Source organism: Eptesicus fuscus, chromosome 24 (assembly GCF_027574615.1).
Source record: "Eptesicus fuscus isolate TK198812 chromosome 24, DD_ASM_mEF_20220401, whole genome shotgun sequence".
NCBI classification, from domain to species: domain Eukaryota; kingdom Metazoa; phylum Chordata; class Mammalia; order Chiroptera; family Vespertilionidae; genus Eptesicus; species Eptesicus fuscus.
Window position 1 is genome coordinate 14,707,254 of NC_072496.1, and position 16,962 is coordinate 14,724,215.

Genomic DNA, 16,962 nt, shown 5'->3' on the forward strand with positions numbered 1-16,962 from the left:
TGAGGTTAAATGTTCCCGCTCACACCGGCCACGGGCTGGCTTCCGTGTCACTTTCTTTCCGGGGCCCGTAGGACACGCCCGAGGGTGCCGGTAGCTTCAAACCGGAGGCGGAGTCTGCTCACCTCTGGCTGTGCCTTCAGCAGCCTCTCCCGTTACCCAGCGAGTCCAGGCCGGGGAGCTCCCAGGCCACAGACACGGTGCACGCCCCCCCTCACGGGCCTCAGGCGGGTACTCACACCCCATAGCACACAGGAAACCGGAGGGGCCCTGATGAGCAAGAAAGCTACAATGCAAAGCTGCTGCTGAAATTCCCAAAATTTCTAAATTTCTTGTTACCCAGTTCCACTACAGCAAATATTCGCACAATGAAAAGGAATGACCCCTCTTCACCACCCTCGGCACGCCTGGCCTCACGGTTATCCTCCCCCCCCCCCCCGCCCCGCCTCTGCCCCAGGGGGTCAGCTGTAAGGTGCAGGATGCATTTAGGGGAGGGGCGGCCTCAGGCCTAACGGAGCGGGACGCCAGCCTTCTTCAGTGATGCACAGTCCCGCACAGTCCACAGGTGTCCCCTGGGAAGCCCACCGGGCCCCCGGAGAAGCACAAGCTTGTCCAGGGAGGGCTGAGGGGAGAACCTCGCCCTGTGGAGAAGCTGCTTGGACAGGTACCGCGGGGAGAACATCCGAGCCTGCAGGGCCTGATGCCGCGCAGAGCCACCTTGTGTTGGGCGAGGGGAAGGGTTGGTTTGCTTGTCTCGCAGAGATGGAAGGAGAAGGGCGTGAAAAAGTAAAATAGCCCTGGCCGGTGTGGCTCACTGGATAGAGCGTCGGCCTGCGGACTGAAGGGTCCCAGGTTCGATTCCGGTCAAGGGCATGTACCTTGGTTGCGGGCACATCCCCAGTGGGGAGTGTGCAGGAGGCAGCTGATCGATGCTTCTCTCTCATTGATGTTTCTAACTCTCTATCCCTCTCCCTTCCTCTCTGTAAAAAGCCAATAAAATATATTTAAAAAAGAGAAAAAGTAAAATAAACACCAAAAGACAAGGTGTGTTTGTAATTAAATGAAAACCAACCAAGGAGCATGCCTGGCAGGCAAGCCTAGAAAACAAGATGTCAGGAAACTTCTCTGTTGTTCCTGAAATTGCCAATCACTTCTAACCTTGATAAGCAAACAGAATTTTGTTTTAAATTTAGCAAAACACCACCATCATCAGCATCAGCATCATAATCATGATTATCAACGACAGCAGCCATCCCTCCGTCCCAGACTAAGTTGCTGACAATGGACAGCGGTTCCCTTTCTCAGCCGCCTTGAAGTCCTGTACGGCCCCAGAAACAAATCTCAGACACACCCCCCCCCCCACCCCCAGTCAGATCTCTCCTGAGGGCCTGGTCCAGACAGGGAAACTCACTAACGGCTCTGTAAGCAGCAGCTTATTCACTGGAAGATCAGTTTCGCGGGGAGTCTTATCGGGCCAAATCCTCGTCTACATCAAATATGGCACCTCTGAGTTTAGGTTTTACTGGCTGAGTGCTGTAGAGATGCAGTGAAACCTTATGACACTCTGTCTTCCTTGCAATAAACACCCACTTTAGCAGATGGAAGGGAAGAAGGAGACTGGGTCTACGCAGCGCCGATATCCGTAACCCAGAGTTCAGGTGGTACCTGCGCAAGCCCAGTGCAGGCGCGGGCAGCAGCCCGGACCACCCATCCCAGACCCTGACCCTGACCCTGGCTTCTGAGCCGTTCCTCATCAGCAGGGGCTGCCTGGCCGGCCGCTCGCGGGAGGGTCAAGGCCAGGTCGCTGCCGGAGGTCACCTTCCAGCCCTGCTTCCCTTCGCATCTTTGCTTGAACAATCACCAGGCATGCCGATAGGTTTGTAAAGGCCCAATGACAACCTAAAGATTAACGCTGACTTGTTTTCTTAGTACAAGTGGAAGGGAGTCACCATCGAGATGTGATGAGTGGCCTTGAGATAAGCCAGCCCTGGGGAGCTCATCCCGTGGAAGGATGAGGACCAGCTGCAGAAACGTGAGAGCATTGAACTGTTGTGTGTGCAGGACACATGCACTGTCGCACACACACCTCTCACACACATGCACTGTCGCACACACACCTCTCACACACATGCACTGTTGCACACACACCTCTCACATACATGCACTATCGTGCACACACCTCTCACACACATGCACTGTTGCACACACACCTCTCACACACATGCACTGTTGCACACACGCCTCTCACACACATGCACTGTCGCACGCACGCCTCTCACACACATGCACTGTCGCACACACGCCTCTCACACACATGCACTGTCGCACACACGCCTCTCACACATGCACCAGGAGCCATCGCCATCCAGAAACACGGTGACTAAGACCGTCAGCCGGGCTACAACCTGGAGAGTAGCGACGGGGAAGTGGGCCTGGCTGAGGCAGCGGCATGTTCTCCCGGCAGGACCCCGAGAAGCTGTCCCTCGGGCACCAGTGTTCGGGCAGGACCAGGCTGGGAGGGGCTGGGAGGGAAAAGCAGTGAGAACCAGGGCTCCTTACCTCCTCTCCGGCCTGGATGTCCCGGACGGCGCGCAGCAGGAGGTGGGGCCCGTTGAACACGATCGAACAGTTGGGGTCACAGCTGTGATTGAGCAAAGACATACTGGAGGAAAGAACAAGAAAAAAGGGGAGACCATCACAGCTCAGCAGAGTCCAACGCCTACATGCAGCGAATACAATGGGCAGGGGCCCTTCCCTTGGGGGAGGGACGCAGGCGAGGCCCAGCGCCCCAGGGAGGGAGCCTCGGGGCACTCGCAGCACGGCCCCTAGCCACTGCCTGGGAACCGAAGTGCTGCCCAGGATGGAGGCTACGTGGGGAGTTAGTTAATGAACACATTTCTGAGTCCTCTTTGGGGGTGGGGTGGGGTGGGGAGGAAGTGGTTGTCTATTGGACACCAGGCAGTAAGACAACGCAATACAAAGATGGAGCAGACAGACGTGCAAGCACATCCTCCCGAGACAGGCAATGGGACGCAGCAGTGTCCCTGCGGCCAGCACGGCTGATCCTCCCACCGGGCCCTCATCTGTTCAGCCTGGGAGGAGCGGCCACCTCCTAGGGCGTCCGCAGCTGCCATGGGTAACAGAGTCCTTCCTCTTCGGCAGAAGCTCCGGTCACCTTGCCAACCGGACCCGGGGCACTCTGGGCCCGGCCAGTGACTTCATCTCCTTGCAGGTGGCTTTTTTACCACCCGGGGGAGGGAGTGGATGGAAGGTGCCTCCATATTTGACAACAATGAGAATACCTGCACGTGAGCCTTTCCTATGCAGAAAGCACTTTCTGAGCAGCTGAGCATGTTTATCAAATTTGATCCTGTGATCATTCTTTCGAGGGGCACTCGCAGATAAAGAAACCACACGTGGAAGTGAGGTGACTGCCCCAGGACACACAGCTAGTAAGTGGCACTGAACTTGAGCCGGGCGTCTGAACTCGGCACCTGGCTGCACCCCTCTGCTCCCTAAGGCCAGCGCCAATGGCCCGTGGTCTGACACCTGTGAGATGTAAGAGAAGAGGCGGGATTCTCAGGTTCACGATTAATTATAAAGTGACTGGGTTTGTATTTGGACCCCCACGGCATGAAACCAGGAGTGACGGAGAGCGTGGGGGGGGACAGGCGAGTGGCTCAGTGATAAAGGCCACTTCAGTGACGGCCAGCGTCCGGCCGCCTGGAGCACTGGGCTCGAGTGAGCTGAGCCGAAGGACGGAATGAACCGGCGGTGCGGCCGGGGGGCTGGGGAGCGGGATCAGGGCGGGCGAAGGGACTAACCAGCCTCATCCTGACGGTGTATCGGCACCCACAGCCCCACCTTCTAACCCAAGTTCCCGGGACAGGAATTCAGGCCTGAGGGCTGCCTCGTTGCTAACACCACGGTGACTGCCAACCTTCTGTCGCCCACGGCACACACAAACCGATTACTAAAATCCTGCGGCCCGCCAAAAAATGTATTTTTTGCCAATCTGACAAAAAAAAAAAAAAAAGGTATAGTTTTGATTCAGCCACACTAGACGGCTATTGCTGTGTAAGCTGTTGTCATTTCATTTTATTTGACAATCTAAGGGAAAAGAGGTCGGTGCCCCTGACTAAATAGTCAGGTAGTGCATGTTTTAAAAATCCGTGAGGCACAGCGGTCGAAAATCACTGCCACAGCATATAACGCGCGGTTATAAAACTGTTTTCTTTAAACTTCACATTTTCCATTTTCTTGTAAATTATCGGTTTTAAGCCTGGCTCTCCAACTAGTTGCTGCAATAGCCTTTCTAACTGCCCCCCAAAGGCTGGGGGCCGGGCGGGGGGTTCAAGTTGCTTCTCCCGGAGTGAAATGCCGTACCTGGGGTACAGGCCGACGCCGACTTCCTGCATCTCCGCGTTGCAGATGGTGAAGGAATTGCAGATCAGCTGCAGAAACAAGGGGGAAAGTCGGGGTTAGCAGAGTCGCCCAAGGAACTTCGCAGCAAGAGAAGGAACTTCTCAACATAAAACGCAGGAGCCTCTGAGCAGCTTTGAAGCAAACCCGGATGCTCTTCCCTCTGCAAAAGCACACACCTGAAGCACGTGAAGAACATATGGGGGGGGGGGGGGGTAAGCACAGACATACCACCGTCTGTAAAAAGCCAGGCTTCAGCCAGTACCGGGCCTGGGGTCTCGTGTGCCCTCTACCGTCAAGTTCAATATGTTTTCTTAGACTGATTTCAGAGGACACGGCCGGACGTGCGCAGCCGTGGTTCCCGGGCGGGGGTCACACCAGAAGCGGATGCCCGGGCCAAGGTCGGGCCGCCCAGGGCCGCAGCTCCCGGCGCCCACAGCGGACAGCAGCCCCGAACCAGAATACGGGCCGCCGCGCCGTGTCTTCCCGGCATTCGCCAAAGGAAGTTACGTATGAAGCTTGTGTACAAATTTAAAAAATTAAAGACTGAAAGGCACAGGTGCTCAGGGAGCTGGGAGGAAGGCCGCGCAGACCTGCGAGCGACCCTGGGCCTGCCCCGCTGGACGTCGGGGCGCAGGGAGGGCTGGAGGCAGGTTCTGGGAAAGGACGCAGAGTCTACAAGAGCGCGAGTCCTCGGAGCTCTCCCTCTGCTCCGAGGGGCTTTTTTATGAAATCCAGTGCAATCTACACGATTTGGCCTTTTTCCTCCAAAAGTCTGACAAAGCTGCAGTTTCTAGTCGGGAACTAAATCGGTGTACATACACGTATTTTAAACACACCCTGGCTCAATTGCTTTAAAGGCATCTGTTTTACATTAAGTTGAAACAGTGCACTGCCTATATTTTTTTATGTATAAAATAGATGGCAAAAATATAGAACAAAAAAATCCTGTGTTTTCTTTTTGAAACTTTAAACTTTTAAAAAGGGGTATGATCATTTTGGGGGTGGGATATGAATACTTTTTTTTTTTTGTTGTTAATCCTCACCAGAGGACATTTTTTCCATTGATTTTTAGTGAAACCGGCCGGGCTAATACAGAAAAAAAGTGTAATCAGGAATTTAACTGAAGCAACCCACCAATGAAAAACCAGTTCAAAGAGATCTAATTTGCAAACTTTCAAATCAAATGAAAACTGAATTTTTTTCTGAACTGTCAAGCAAATTCAAGGTTTTTACAGAATAGGTTTATTCTAATAGAATTTTTTTTTAAAGGGCTACCATGTCAACTTGGCTGTCTCTTTCTCCAGGAACTTCACCTGATCCCCAGATGTAGCTGACTTTTTAAAAAATTGTCTTGCCGAAACCAGTTTGGCTCAGTGGATAGAGCGTCGGCCTGCGGACTCAAGGGTCCCAGGTTCGATTCCGGTTAAGGGCATGTACCTTGGTTGCGGGCACATCCCCAGTAGGGGGATGTGCAAGAGGCAGCTGATCGATGTTTCTCTCTCATCGATGTTTCTAACTCTCTATCCCTCTCTCTTCCTCTCTGTAAAAAATCAATAAAAATATATATTTTTAAAAAATTGTCTTGTTGAAAGTATTACAGATGCCCCCTCTCCCCACTGACTCTTCCCCGCCACCCGCCCCCTCCCCAGGCCCTCACCTTTTAGAGCAGTGGTTCTCAACCTTTCTAATGCCGCGACCCTCTAATACAGCTCCTCATGTTGTGGTGACCCCCAACTCTAAAATTATTTTCGTTGCTACTTCATAACTGTAATTATGCTACTGTTAATGAATCATAATTTAAATATCTGTGTTTTCTGATGGTCTTAGACGACCCTGCTAGCGGTTCTCAAACTGACCCACAGGTTGAGAACCGCTGCTGTAGAGCCTAAGGCCATCGGAAAACACAGATATTTACATTACGATTCATAACAGTAGCAAGATTACAGTTATGAAGTAGCAACGGAAATAATTTTATGGTTGGGGGTCACCACAACATGAGGAACTGTATTAAAGGGTCGTGGCATTAAGAAGGTTGAGAACCACTGTTTTAGAGCATGTGTCACACTGGGTCATACCCACCCGTTTCCTGGACACCATACACAACTAGACTGAAATGCCCAGAAGGCAACGCCAGCGTTTCACTGACCACTAATCCCGGGTCTCCCCCGTGCCTGGCACGTGGAAGTGACCAGCACACACTGTTCTGATGGATGGATGGTTGCATGGGTGTGACCCTCAACATGCCCAGGGGTCGTTATCCTGAACAGGATGAGAACAGAAACGGAACACATGCGCTGTGAGGGGAAGGGACGCAGTTCAGTGCCACGAGAGGGAGGAGAAGTTCATCTGCCATCTCGCTTGTCCGTGGGCATCCAGTCTCTGAATGTCCCTGCTCACACCACTGCTCATCCTTTCTCTCCATTCCAGCTCAGCTTTGCCACCTTCTTTTCCATCAGCTCAGTGGGTGGGATGACCATTTTATCCATCGGAAGAACACAGGACTGGTTTGAGTCTCTGCTTAAAATTCCCAGAGCCTCACACATGGGGCACAAAATAAATACTGCAAATGAATAAATGAACGAATGAATACTGAGAGCCCCCATGTTTCTCTCCTTCCCTTCCATTTCTCTTGCATCTTTCCCTTTTATTCCTCACTTTCTTTCCTTCTTTTTCTTTCCCTATTTTCATTATTATCAACTTGCCACCCTCATCCCTCATTGTGCCCCACTCCACGACATGAGTGGGACATTTTAGTTTTATTTCACAAATTCTAGACAAGTTCCTCGTTTGCATTATTCTGAGGGGAGTTATGTGCGAGCGTTCCTGCGCTAGTGAATAAAAGTTTCAACTGACCTACCCCCACTTCCATTAAAAACATCGGTTCCACTCAGCACCATCAGAATTAAGGACACTGTTACAGGGAGTATTTGTGACAGATGCAGCTGAAGCGATGGCGGACATGAGGGAGATCTCGGGGTTTCTTTTTTAAATGAGAGGACAGGTAGGTAACAAGCCTGTATGTGCTCAAGTGAAAACGTGAAAATAATTGCTCTTTATAGCAAGAAATAAAATAATGGGAACACAGCCCAGAAATAAAAGTTTGAACATTTTTTCAAACTACTGTCTTTGTATAAACCATTTTCCTAGAAAATTGGGTAAGTTGACGTTAATAAATGAATACCTCACACTAAGATGTATTTAGAAAAGTATGTAAATGGGATTATAGTAGCCCTCAGTCCTTGGTTTTGCTTTTCAAGGTTTTGGTTACCTATGGTCCACTGTAATCCAAAAATACTAAATGAGAAATCCCAGAAGTCGACAATTCACATTTCAATCTCGCACCTTCCTGCTCCATCGCGCTCCGCCCGCCCAGGCCCCGAGTCGTTTCCTTGTCCAGCGTCTCCACGCTGCATGTGTACCCGCCCAGGGTATACATGCAGCCGCCGTGGTGATCAGAGGGACGGTCAGGTGTCTCAGTCCACGTTCAAGTCGCCCTATTTCACTCCTCATGGCCCCAAAGCGAAAGAGGAGTGAGGCCGGCAATTCGGATATGCCATAGAGTGCTTCATTTAAGGGAAAAGGTGAAAGTTCTTACTAAGAAAAGAAAAAAATTGGATGTTGTGGTTGCTGAGACCTACAGTAAGACCGATTCTTCTATCCATTGAATTGTGAAAAGGCTAGAGAAATGTGTGCTAGCTTTGCTGTCGCAACTCAAACCGCAAAAATTGTGGCCACAGTGTGTGATAATTCTTAATTAAGATGGAAAAGGCATTAAACTTTATCATAGGTATGTTAGTGTAGGGAAAACAAAACCTAGTATAATAGGACTCGATACTGTCCGTGGTTTCAGGCATCCACTGGGGGTCTTGGAATCTACCCAGGGGGGACTATTGTCTATAATAATAAAAGTGTAATATGTTAATTAGACCGGACAGACGAAAGACCTTCCGGACGTCCTTCTGGACTAAGCCGCGGCAGCAGGGGTCGAGGCAGAGGCGGTTAAAGGCAATCAGGCAGGCAGAAAAAGTAGTTAGGGGTGATCAGGCAGGCAGGCAATCAATTAGGGGCAATCAGGCAGGCAGGTGAGCAGTTAGGGGCGAGCAGGCAGGCAGGCAGGTGAGCAGTTAGGGGTGATCAGGCAGGCAGGCAGGTGAGCAGTTAGGAGCCAGTGGTCCCGGATTGCGAGAGGGATGTCCCACAGGGATGAGGCCTAGACCAGCAGTCGGATATCCCCCGAGGGGTCCTGGATTGCAAGAGGGTGCAGGCAAGGCTGAGGGACCCCTCCCACCCCCACCCCTCACCCCATGCACAAATTTTGTGCACCTGGCCTCTAATATTTAAATAAAAAAGCAATTCTTTCTAAAAAGTAAGCTTGAGTGTTACCTTTAAAATATTTCCCCTGCCAGGATATTAAAAAGTCATGTTTACTCTTCATAATGTTTCCTTTGAGATCATCAAAAGCCTTTGTAACTCTGCAGCCTCTCTAGATGATAAAAACCTAGTAGGCTATTACAAGGCCACTGAGCCTCTGTATTTTGTGGAAACAACGAAAGTGAAATTTAAAATATTCTATGAACAAATTCTTTCATCATTTGGTTCAGATTCAAGGTCCAGAAGCTGAGGCTTGTGTTCTGAGGTGAAAATTCTCCTGTAATAATTAATACCAACACTCAAGGGGAATAGTTCAGAGACTTGGTTTATGTCCGTGTTTAAATCTCACGTGCGCCTCACATTTTCTGAACCAGAAGCCTTTTGTTGTAGCAGAAGATAAACTGAGACAGGAAGATCACCTCCACCCGTTCCCTTGAATGGCAACGCTCAGCAGCCCCCAGAACACTTATCGCCCATTCAGAACAGGGTGAGCGGACACCCACAGAACACCATCCCCTCCAGCCCCTCCCCCGTCCCTGGTGTTTACAAAGAGCCTGCTCTGTGAGCATGCAGCTTCAGCTGGCTTCTAGCCTACTTCGAAGATCGCTTTGTATTTCAAATATACATATAAATTCTAAACCATAAAGAAGGGAGCTCAGTTTCTGAACATAAACATCAAGTTCCCTCAAAGACCACCTGCATCTCCCTTACAACTTCTCTACTTCACGCGTAAGTAAGAGTGACTGTTCCGGACACAGGACCTTGGGCATGTAGCTTATCAACCAGAGGGACCGAGGGTCCATTTTCAAAAGGGGACGTGCCGTGTTCAGGCTCATTAAGCTCTGTGCGTAGAAGGAAAGGACGTAGGGAGGGTTGGCAGGTATGGGCACCAAAAGGAGAGGTTTTCATTCAAAACTAGAGGCCCGATGCACAAAATTCTGCAAGAGTAGGCCTTCGTAGCCGTGGTGGCTGCCTGGATCCCTTGGTGGCAGCCCTGGCCTCCGATGGAACGACGTCTGGTCTAATTAGCATATTACGTTTTTATTATTATGGGTAACTGCCCCTCCCCTGACTCCCAGAACTCATCACTCTCTAACCTGATGAGCACAGTGAGCATTTCGGTCAGGGTCTGTCCTTCTCCTCTTCTGGAGTATGACACTGTATTTGACACAGAATCGTTTTCCCAGCACCTTCTCCTAAACCTTAAGAGATTCCAAATCTTACCTCCTGGACTCCCCCGCGTGCCTGGCACATATGCATCCACCGTCTATGACTCGCGTTGGGCCTGCCCCAAACCCCTCCCTCCTCTGCTCTCTCATGTACCGTGTTTGCCGGCCCTAAGACCAAGGTTTTGCAATCTCCAACCCGGAGAACAACGGGAGGATGGGAGCTCAGGACTGAAGAGCAGCATTTCCCAAATGACAAACCACCAGACCCAGGATTCGCACCAGCATTTCAATGTTTAAAAATCAACAGATAAAGCAATTCCTGTCGCGTGTTTTCCTTCTCCCGGGAGGGGCAGGAGAGCCTCCGGGGGCACCGGGAGCGGCCTGAGGCGGCGGGCAGCCCACGGAGCTCCCCGCCCAGACCCCGGGGCCTGACGGAGACTTCCCAGTGTGGCTCCGTCAGACGTTTTGTCTTTTACAAACCGAATGGGCCACTGGTTAAAGGCAGGAAGCAAGGATGTTGGAAAATAAGGTTAAGGAGGAACATAAAAATGGTAATTCTCTAACTTTGACTCAAGATGCTCCCTGTAATGACTTTTATCTGGTTGAAATTCTTGCCTAGCACCTCAGAATGTCTCTGGTATTTCGGAAATGTTAGGAAGTGAACACATGGTGAGCATGTAGCCTTATTTTGGGCAGATGGATGGAACTGTAGACGTCTCCATTGTATTACTCGGATGTGCTTGCACCTCGCCCTTAGAATCCGAAGGCGGAAGTCAGGACACCTGGGCTGGCCTGCTTCTTAGAGTCAGTGGTAAGAATGGTAAACTTCAGGTCACGAGAGCCATTGTGCTCTGAGGCCCCAACCAGAATATTCATTTACAAATAATGCTTGCTTGGGGGGGGAGGGGGAGGGGAGAAGAGGTTACACAACTAATTTAAACCAAACTGAACCATGTACACAACTTGTTAAATGGGAACATTTAAAATCTCTCTTTATCTTATACGACTATTACTTAAGTTTTTGCAAATGTCCTTTATAATACAAACTAAGTAAAAACGAAGTAATCTCCCGTAAGAAGACTTGTTTGCCGTCCCATTAACAACATACTCGGGAATGCATCCTCTAGGCCCTGGCACCCCCCCCCCCCCCCCCCCCCCCCGTCTGTTTCCAGAGCTGCACGGGTGCCTGTCATATTTCACGCTGTGGTCACCAACAGGGCACACCAGACATGCGGAATGCTCAGCGATGACCTGCCCAAGCTCCCTCAATATCAGGGCCAACTTCCTAAGTGCGGGAAGAGCCATCATAAAAATGTGCTTCTTGTTTTATATCCTTCCCAAGGTCAAACGACCGAACGTTAGCAAAGGAGGATGCGCGGAACGAAGCCCTGTGAGGTAGCATGCTTGCGTTCTAGAAGCCACCCACATTTCCATTTCTCTAAGGGCTCTGCCCCCCCGCCGAGCTTTTATCTTCCTTGAGAATAGGAAGCAAAACAGGAAGGACAGTGGCAAATCCACCCACTGTTCTCTCCCTGAGGTCACGGCCTGCCATTCCCCCTCCTGACAAGTCACCGATGGAAAGGGCGATGCCTGTCCATCAGGCCGATGGTTCCTTTCCTCCCACGCCCGAGGCTGCGCCACTGGCGAGTCCTAAATAATTCCTTACAGGATCTCCACAGCTCTGCCCTAAGCCTTGAATTTCACCTAGCCATGCTCCCATTCAAAAGTTTATCATCGCAAGGAACCGAACTGTACCTCATGGGTCACACTGAGAGGTTCTTTCTTTCAGCTCGACTCTCCAAAAGCATTCTCTTAGCCCAGTGGTCGGCAAACTCATGAGTCCACAGAGCCAAACATCAACAGCACAACGATTGAAATTTCTTTTAAGAGCCAAACTTTTTAAACTTCAACTTCTTCTAACGCCACTTCTTCAAAATAGACTCGCCCAGGCCGTGGTATTTTGTGGAAGAGCCACACTCCAGGGGCCAAAGAGCCGCATGTGGCTCGCGAGCCGCGGTTTGCCGACCACGGTCTTAGGTGATCGTCCCGTTTCATTATTCTCGCTCCATGTAACCAGAGCCGGTGCCCACCCCGGGCCGTGCGGTACCCTCCCGCGTCGGCTCCCAGTTCCAGTCCAATCGGTTCCTGAATGGACTTTGCTGGCTGGTGTGTGTCCGCACTGAGGCTGACCTGGACTCAGCAGAGCGTGGCTCCGGTCCTCTGTGTTCTTCCATCGAGCTAACGGAGAAAAGAAAACTACGGAAAAATGTTTCTGGCGAAAGAGGAACCTGAACTCTAACCAACCGCTTCCTGTGACCCCCAAAGGAGAGAGAATTCCAGTGCGAGCCGAGGTCAGGGCCACTGTGTGGACATGCAGGGCATAGTCGCTCCAGGGGACACTCTGGCCAGCCAGGGCCTGTCGCTGGTCACCCCTGACATCTCCGGGAGAGACACCCACCGCCTGCCTGCCTGTCACATGCTAGCAGGCAGGTGTGCGTGACATCACACGCTGCGTGGCCCTGCGCCTGGACGCATTTCTCTCTAATTCTGACAAATTGGAGCCAAAGATGATCTTCCTGACTATCAACCGTATTTCTCTGTAAGTCGCTGTCAGGATCCAGGTTGCGAGAGTGCAGGCCGGCTCTCATCTGTCAGGTCAGCTGAGAGTCCATGAGTCTGCGGCTGCTCCAGCCCTGGGGTGCGCTGCCCACCCCACCACCCCAGCCGGACTCTCATCGCCCGCAGGGAGGGCGCTGGGGATGACCGCGGACCGGCGGGGAGGCGCAGGCGGCCTTGGGTCCCCACTCTCCTTGTCTAACTGCAGGCAGCCAGCATCACCAAATCCGTGCCGCGAGGAGAGGGTGTGCTCTCCCAGTGCAGGCTGGGAAGCTCGATCCGCTACAGGAAAGCAAGCGGCTGAGGAAGGGGAGAGAATGAAACCCTGCTGCTTTGTCATGCGAATGGCACAGTATTTGAGGCGCTCATACCGGGCCCCATCTGAGACGGCATTGAAAAGAACCTCTGGCCCCGCCAGCTGGCTCAATGGTTGAGCATCGACCTATGAACCAGGAGGTCACGGTTCGATTGCCGGTCAGGGCGCATGCCCGGGTTGTGGGCTTGATCCCCAGTGGGGAGCGTGCAGGAGGCAGCCGATCAGTGGTTCTCTCTCCTCACTGATGTTTCTATCTTTCTCTCCCTCTCCCTTCCTCTCTGAAATCAATAAAAATATTTAAAAAAGAAAGAAAAGTCATGAACGCACTAGGTCAGGCTACCAGCTGTAAGACGCATTCCCATCTCAGACGTAAAGCTGAAAGGTGCGCACCTTGAAGTTACTGAAACACAACATCACTAGGGATCCCTCGGGTTCCTCCTGCAAGGACATAAATCACCATCTCCAGAAACCGTGTCCGCGCTCAGGACACGGCCACCACCGCCACCCGGGCCCAGGGCTCGGACCAGCCTGTCTCCTCCGGGACGCCTGGCGTGCACCCCACCCTACGTTCTTTGTTTTCATGGAGCTCTGGTCAGCTGTCATCGGAACAGACTATCATAAGGCACTCAGAACCCAAAATACAACCCGACGGAACGAGCAATGCATCGCTGTGCCGAGGCAATGGCCTTGCCGCGTGGCCGTCCTCTGGGGGTGACGTAGAGCACATGAATGTCCCCAGCATCTCCTTTCAGTGCTGAGCTGAGCAGCGTCATCCCCTGGGAATGGAATTTAAGTTACTTTAAAGCCCACGTTCACGTTATTTTCTCCACCGACCGCACGGCCTCTCCCAATCCACAAGCGAGGGCCCTGGTAGGAGTGGTCAGGATGGAAAGCTGCGGATGGAATCATGTCATTTGCTATGAGCTTGACAATCGTGCAGATAGGTACTCAACGCTCTGGGGTGTCCGCTGCATATTTTTCATTGAGAGGACTGGCCTTCAAGGCTACTGAACACATGAGGAAACTAAATAAAAGGTTTAAAAACATACACGGAGACCACGCGGGAACTGAAGAAAAGCAGGGGCCCACTGTTTCTGCATCACACTTATAACCTGCAATGCCAGAGGGGGCGAGACTGCCCCCAGCCCAGTCTCGGTGGCCAAGCGCCCCTGCGTGCCTTGTCATGCCAACACCTGACAGCGAATGACCCACTCCACGGCCTTTTATCACGATGCACACGCCCTCTCCAGGCTGAGGACATTTTCCCATTGATTTTCAGAGAGTGGAAGGGAGGAAGGGGAGAGACAGAGAGAGAAACCATGTGATAGACACATCGATTGGATGCCTCCTACATGTGCCCTCACCTGGGCTGGGGATCGAGCCTGCAAGCGAGGTACGAGCCCTTGATCGGAATCGAACCCAGGACCCTTCAGTCCACAGGCCGATGCGCTATCCACTGAGCCAAACCGGCTAGGGCCAGATATCTTTTTAAAACTATTTTTCATGACTATAGATAAGTCCTAACAATTAAAAGTCAGATATGCTGCCTGTGGTTTGGCCATTAAAACTCCCTCCCTCCTTTGCATTGTTCTTTATAATGATCACTCTCAATGCCTCCACGCACAGGAAGCATCGGGGCCTCGTAATGTGTGAAACTCTACAGTCACCCTACTGCTCACTATCACAGTCAAGTTTTCCTTTCTGTGGGTCACACACAGGTTTAATTAGGTATTTGTAATAAAAAATAAAATTCCAAATGATTCTCTTTGCCTCCAGGCTTGTTTTTCTCATCCTCTGTCCTCAATCCCCCCCAACATCTAAATGCAAAACAGAACATACTGGCTGAAGGAATCAGGTTTTGATAGTTACCGTATTTTCCGGCGTATAAGACGACTTTTTAACCCAGGAAAATCTTCTATACGCCAAGTCGTCTTATACGCCGGAAAATACGGTACAGCAGCATAACTGAATTTGCACATGTGGGGTTTCCCACTTTAAATTCAGGAACAATGAAAAACCTAACAGTTCAAATAAGAATGATTCTGCTGTTTCTGAAAAAAAAAATAATTGTATGTTATCAATATCAGTAAAAGAAATGTTGGTTTCAAAGAAAATAACACAGAACTCCGCCTAAGTAAAGATTATTATTGTAAAGCCTAGTTGAAGGGGAAAAATAAGCCAAAGCATCGTCAATAACAGATACGTCTAAAACACTGAAATACAAGGATCACGCTGGGAAGCGGAGCAAAAATGAAATAGACGGAAACAAGGCATAAAAAGAAGAGGATTAAGGGAACAATGAGTTGACAACAAAAAACGTTACAAAGTCCCACAGGAAAGAGAAGTTGGAGAATTACTGAATGTCAGTATGTATTTGGATTGCTGTGAAGAACAATAAAAGATTGAAAAGAATAGAAAAAGGACATAATTGTTTTAGACAGCTTCCCGGTGACAATTCAGCCCACTGAGTCAGGAAGACCATCTTCAGAAGCAAAGGAATGAAGAGGCAGCTGGCGGGTGAGCGGGGAGAGCATGGGTAATGGGGCCCATTGGCGACACTGTCCTAGCAAACTAAGCTTGAGAAGATTGTGATACCAGCTCCCCGATGCGCTGTCGATGATCAATGAAAGGTGCCCCTCTTTCCCCGCTGCCAGCTGACAGGACAGACCAGCTTTCCCTAAGCTACAGGCAGACACAGCCCGGGACACGCACCGCAGCAGAGCCTGAACCTCCCCGAGGCCCTCAGTGCCTACAGAGTGTGTCCCCACAAGTGCCTTTGACTGTCCAGGGGTGGGTGCATACCTACTGCCACATCAAAGCGAAGGCTAGCTCCTCCAGCTTCAGGAAGGCTCTGCATTCCACCAGAAAGGCAGTTATCACTGGAGCAGGTAGCAATTAGAGGCTGAGCAGGAGGCCCCGAGAATCTGAAACAAAGGACCTGGGGAGGCATGTAATCGCGAAATCCCCAACACCTTGGGGCAAAGTGCTGTTATTGCCTCACAGAGGCAGGTATTCAGGACAGTTAGACCTCTTCCATCCTAACATAAACTATCATCAGTGAATCAGGGAAAAGGAACAAAGCAAGATGAGATGTTCCTAAACTGACCACGTAGGCCAGTGGTCGGCAAACTGTGGCTCGCGAGCCACATGCGGCTCTTTGGCCCCTTGAGTGTGGCTCTTCCACAAAATACCACGGCCTGGGCGAGTCTGTTTTGAAGAAGTGGTGTTAGAAGAAGTTGAAGTTTAAAAAATGTGGCTCTCCAAAGAAATTTCAATCGTTGCCCTGTTGATATTTGGCTCTGCTGACTGATGAGTTTGCCGACCACTGTCGTAGGGAAACCTGCCTGCACACTGATATACTGGACTCCAACTACACAAAGTCTTTACATTAACTAAGATATTCTTCAGGATGTTACTCTAAGGAGAGAAGGTGAGGAAAGCAGGCCTCAAAAAAAGTAGCTGACAAGTGGGATTCCATGTTTAAAAATGAACAGCAGCAAGAACAAAACTGCTGCCCAGACTCTGCAGGTGTGTTCACCGGTGAGTGTTCGCCTGTCCTCACGGCGCCGCCGATCACCGAGGGAGCCCGGAGTGCGACACGGGATGAAAGTGTTTAGTAGCTGTCCTTACTAACGCCCAACAGCACCTCAGATTTTCAACAGTGATCCTGCTTGAAATAAACAAAGGATTTCTCTTTGCCTCTTTTTGAGCACAATAATCCTCTTTATCCTGAAGAATTAAAAACAAAATAGCTAATAGATGCAATATTTTCAGTGAAAAGAAACTAACACGTAGTACCTTTACATATTAACTCACTGATGTAACCAAATCACAGGTAAGTCGTCAATATCCGAATGAATCAACACTGTGCTTAGAAAAAGCATATTCATCCTTCGTCTTTACCTAATTTGCCCGGGATAAATGTTTGCAGTGGTCAAATATTGGTCATCTTTCCCAGGTCAGTGTTTGAAAGATGCCAGCTAAAAGGCAGCTGGCAACTCCCTCACTAAGTTGCTTTCTATGTGGCAATAATAAATCAAGGATGTGTATCAAGATGAGACAGATACA

The 16,962-nt window shown here is 50.5% G+C and overlaps 1 protein-coding gene across 3 annotated transcripts in view; it reads right to left on the minus strand.

The window, feature by feature from the left end:
- The window catches only part of SMYD3 (SET and MYND domain containing 3), a 545,881-nt gene that overhangs the window by 97,075 nt on the left and 431,844 nt on the right, over positions 1 to 16,962 (minus strand). For all 3 annotated transcript variants that reach the window (XM_054712958.1, XM_054712960.1, XM_054712959.1), the window contains 2 exons: positions 4,384 to 4,451; positions 2,557 to 2,659 (listed from right to left, as the gene is read on the minus strand). In XM_054712958.1, coding sequence (XP_054568933.1) covers positions 2,557 to 2,659; positions 4,384 to 4,451 — 171 coding nt within the window. The remainder of the gene's footprint in view (positions 1 to 2,556; positions 2,660 to 4,383; positions 4,452 to 16,962) is intronic.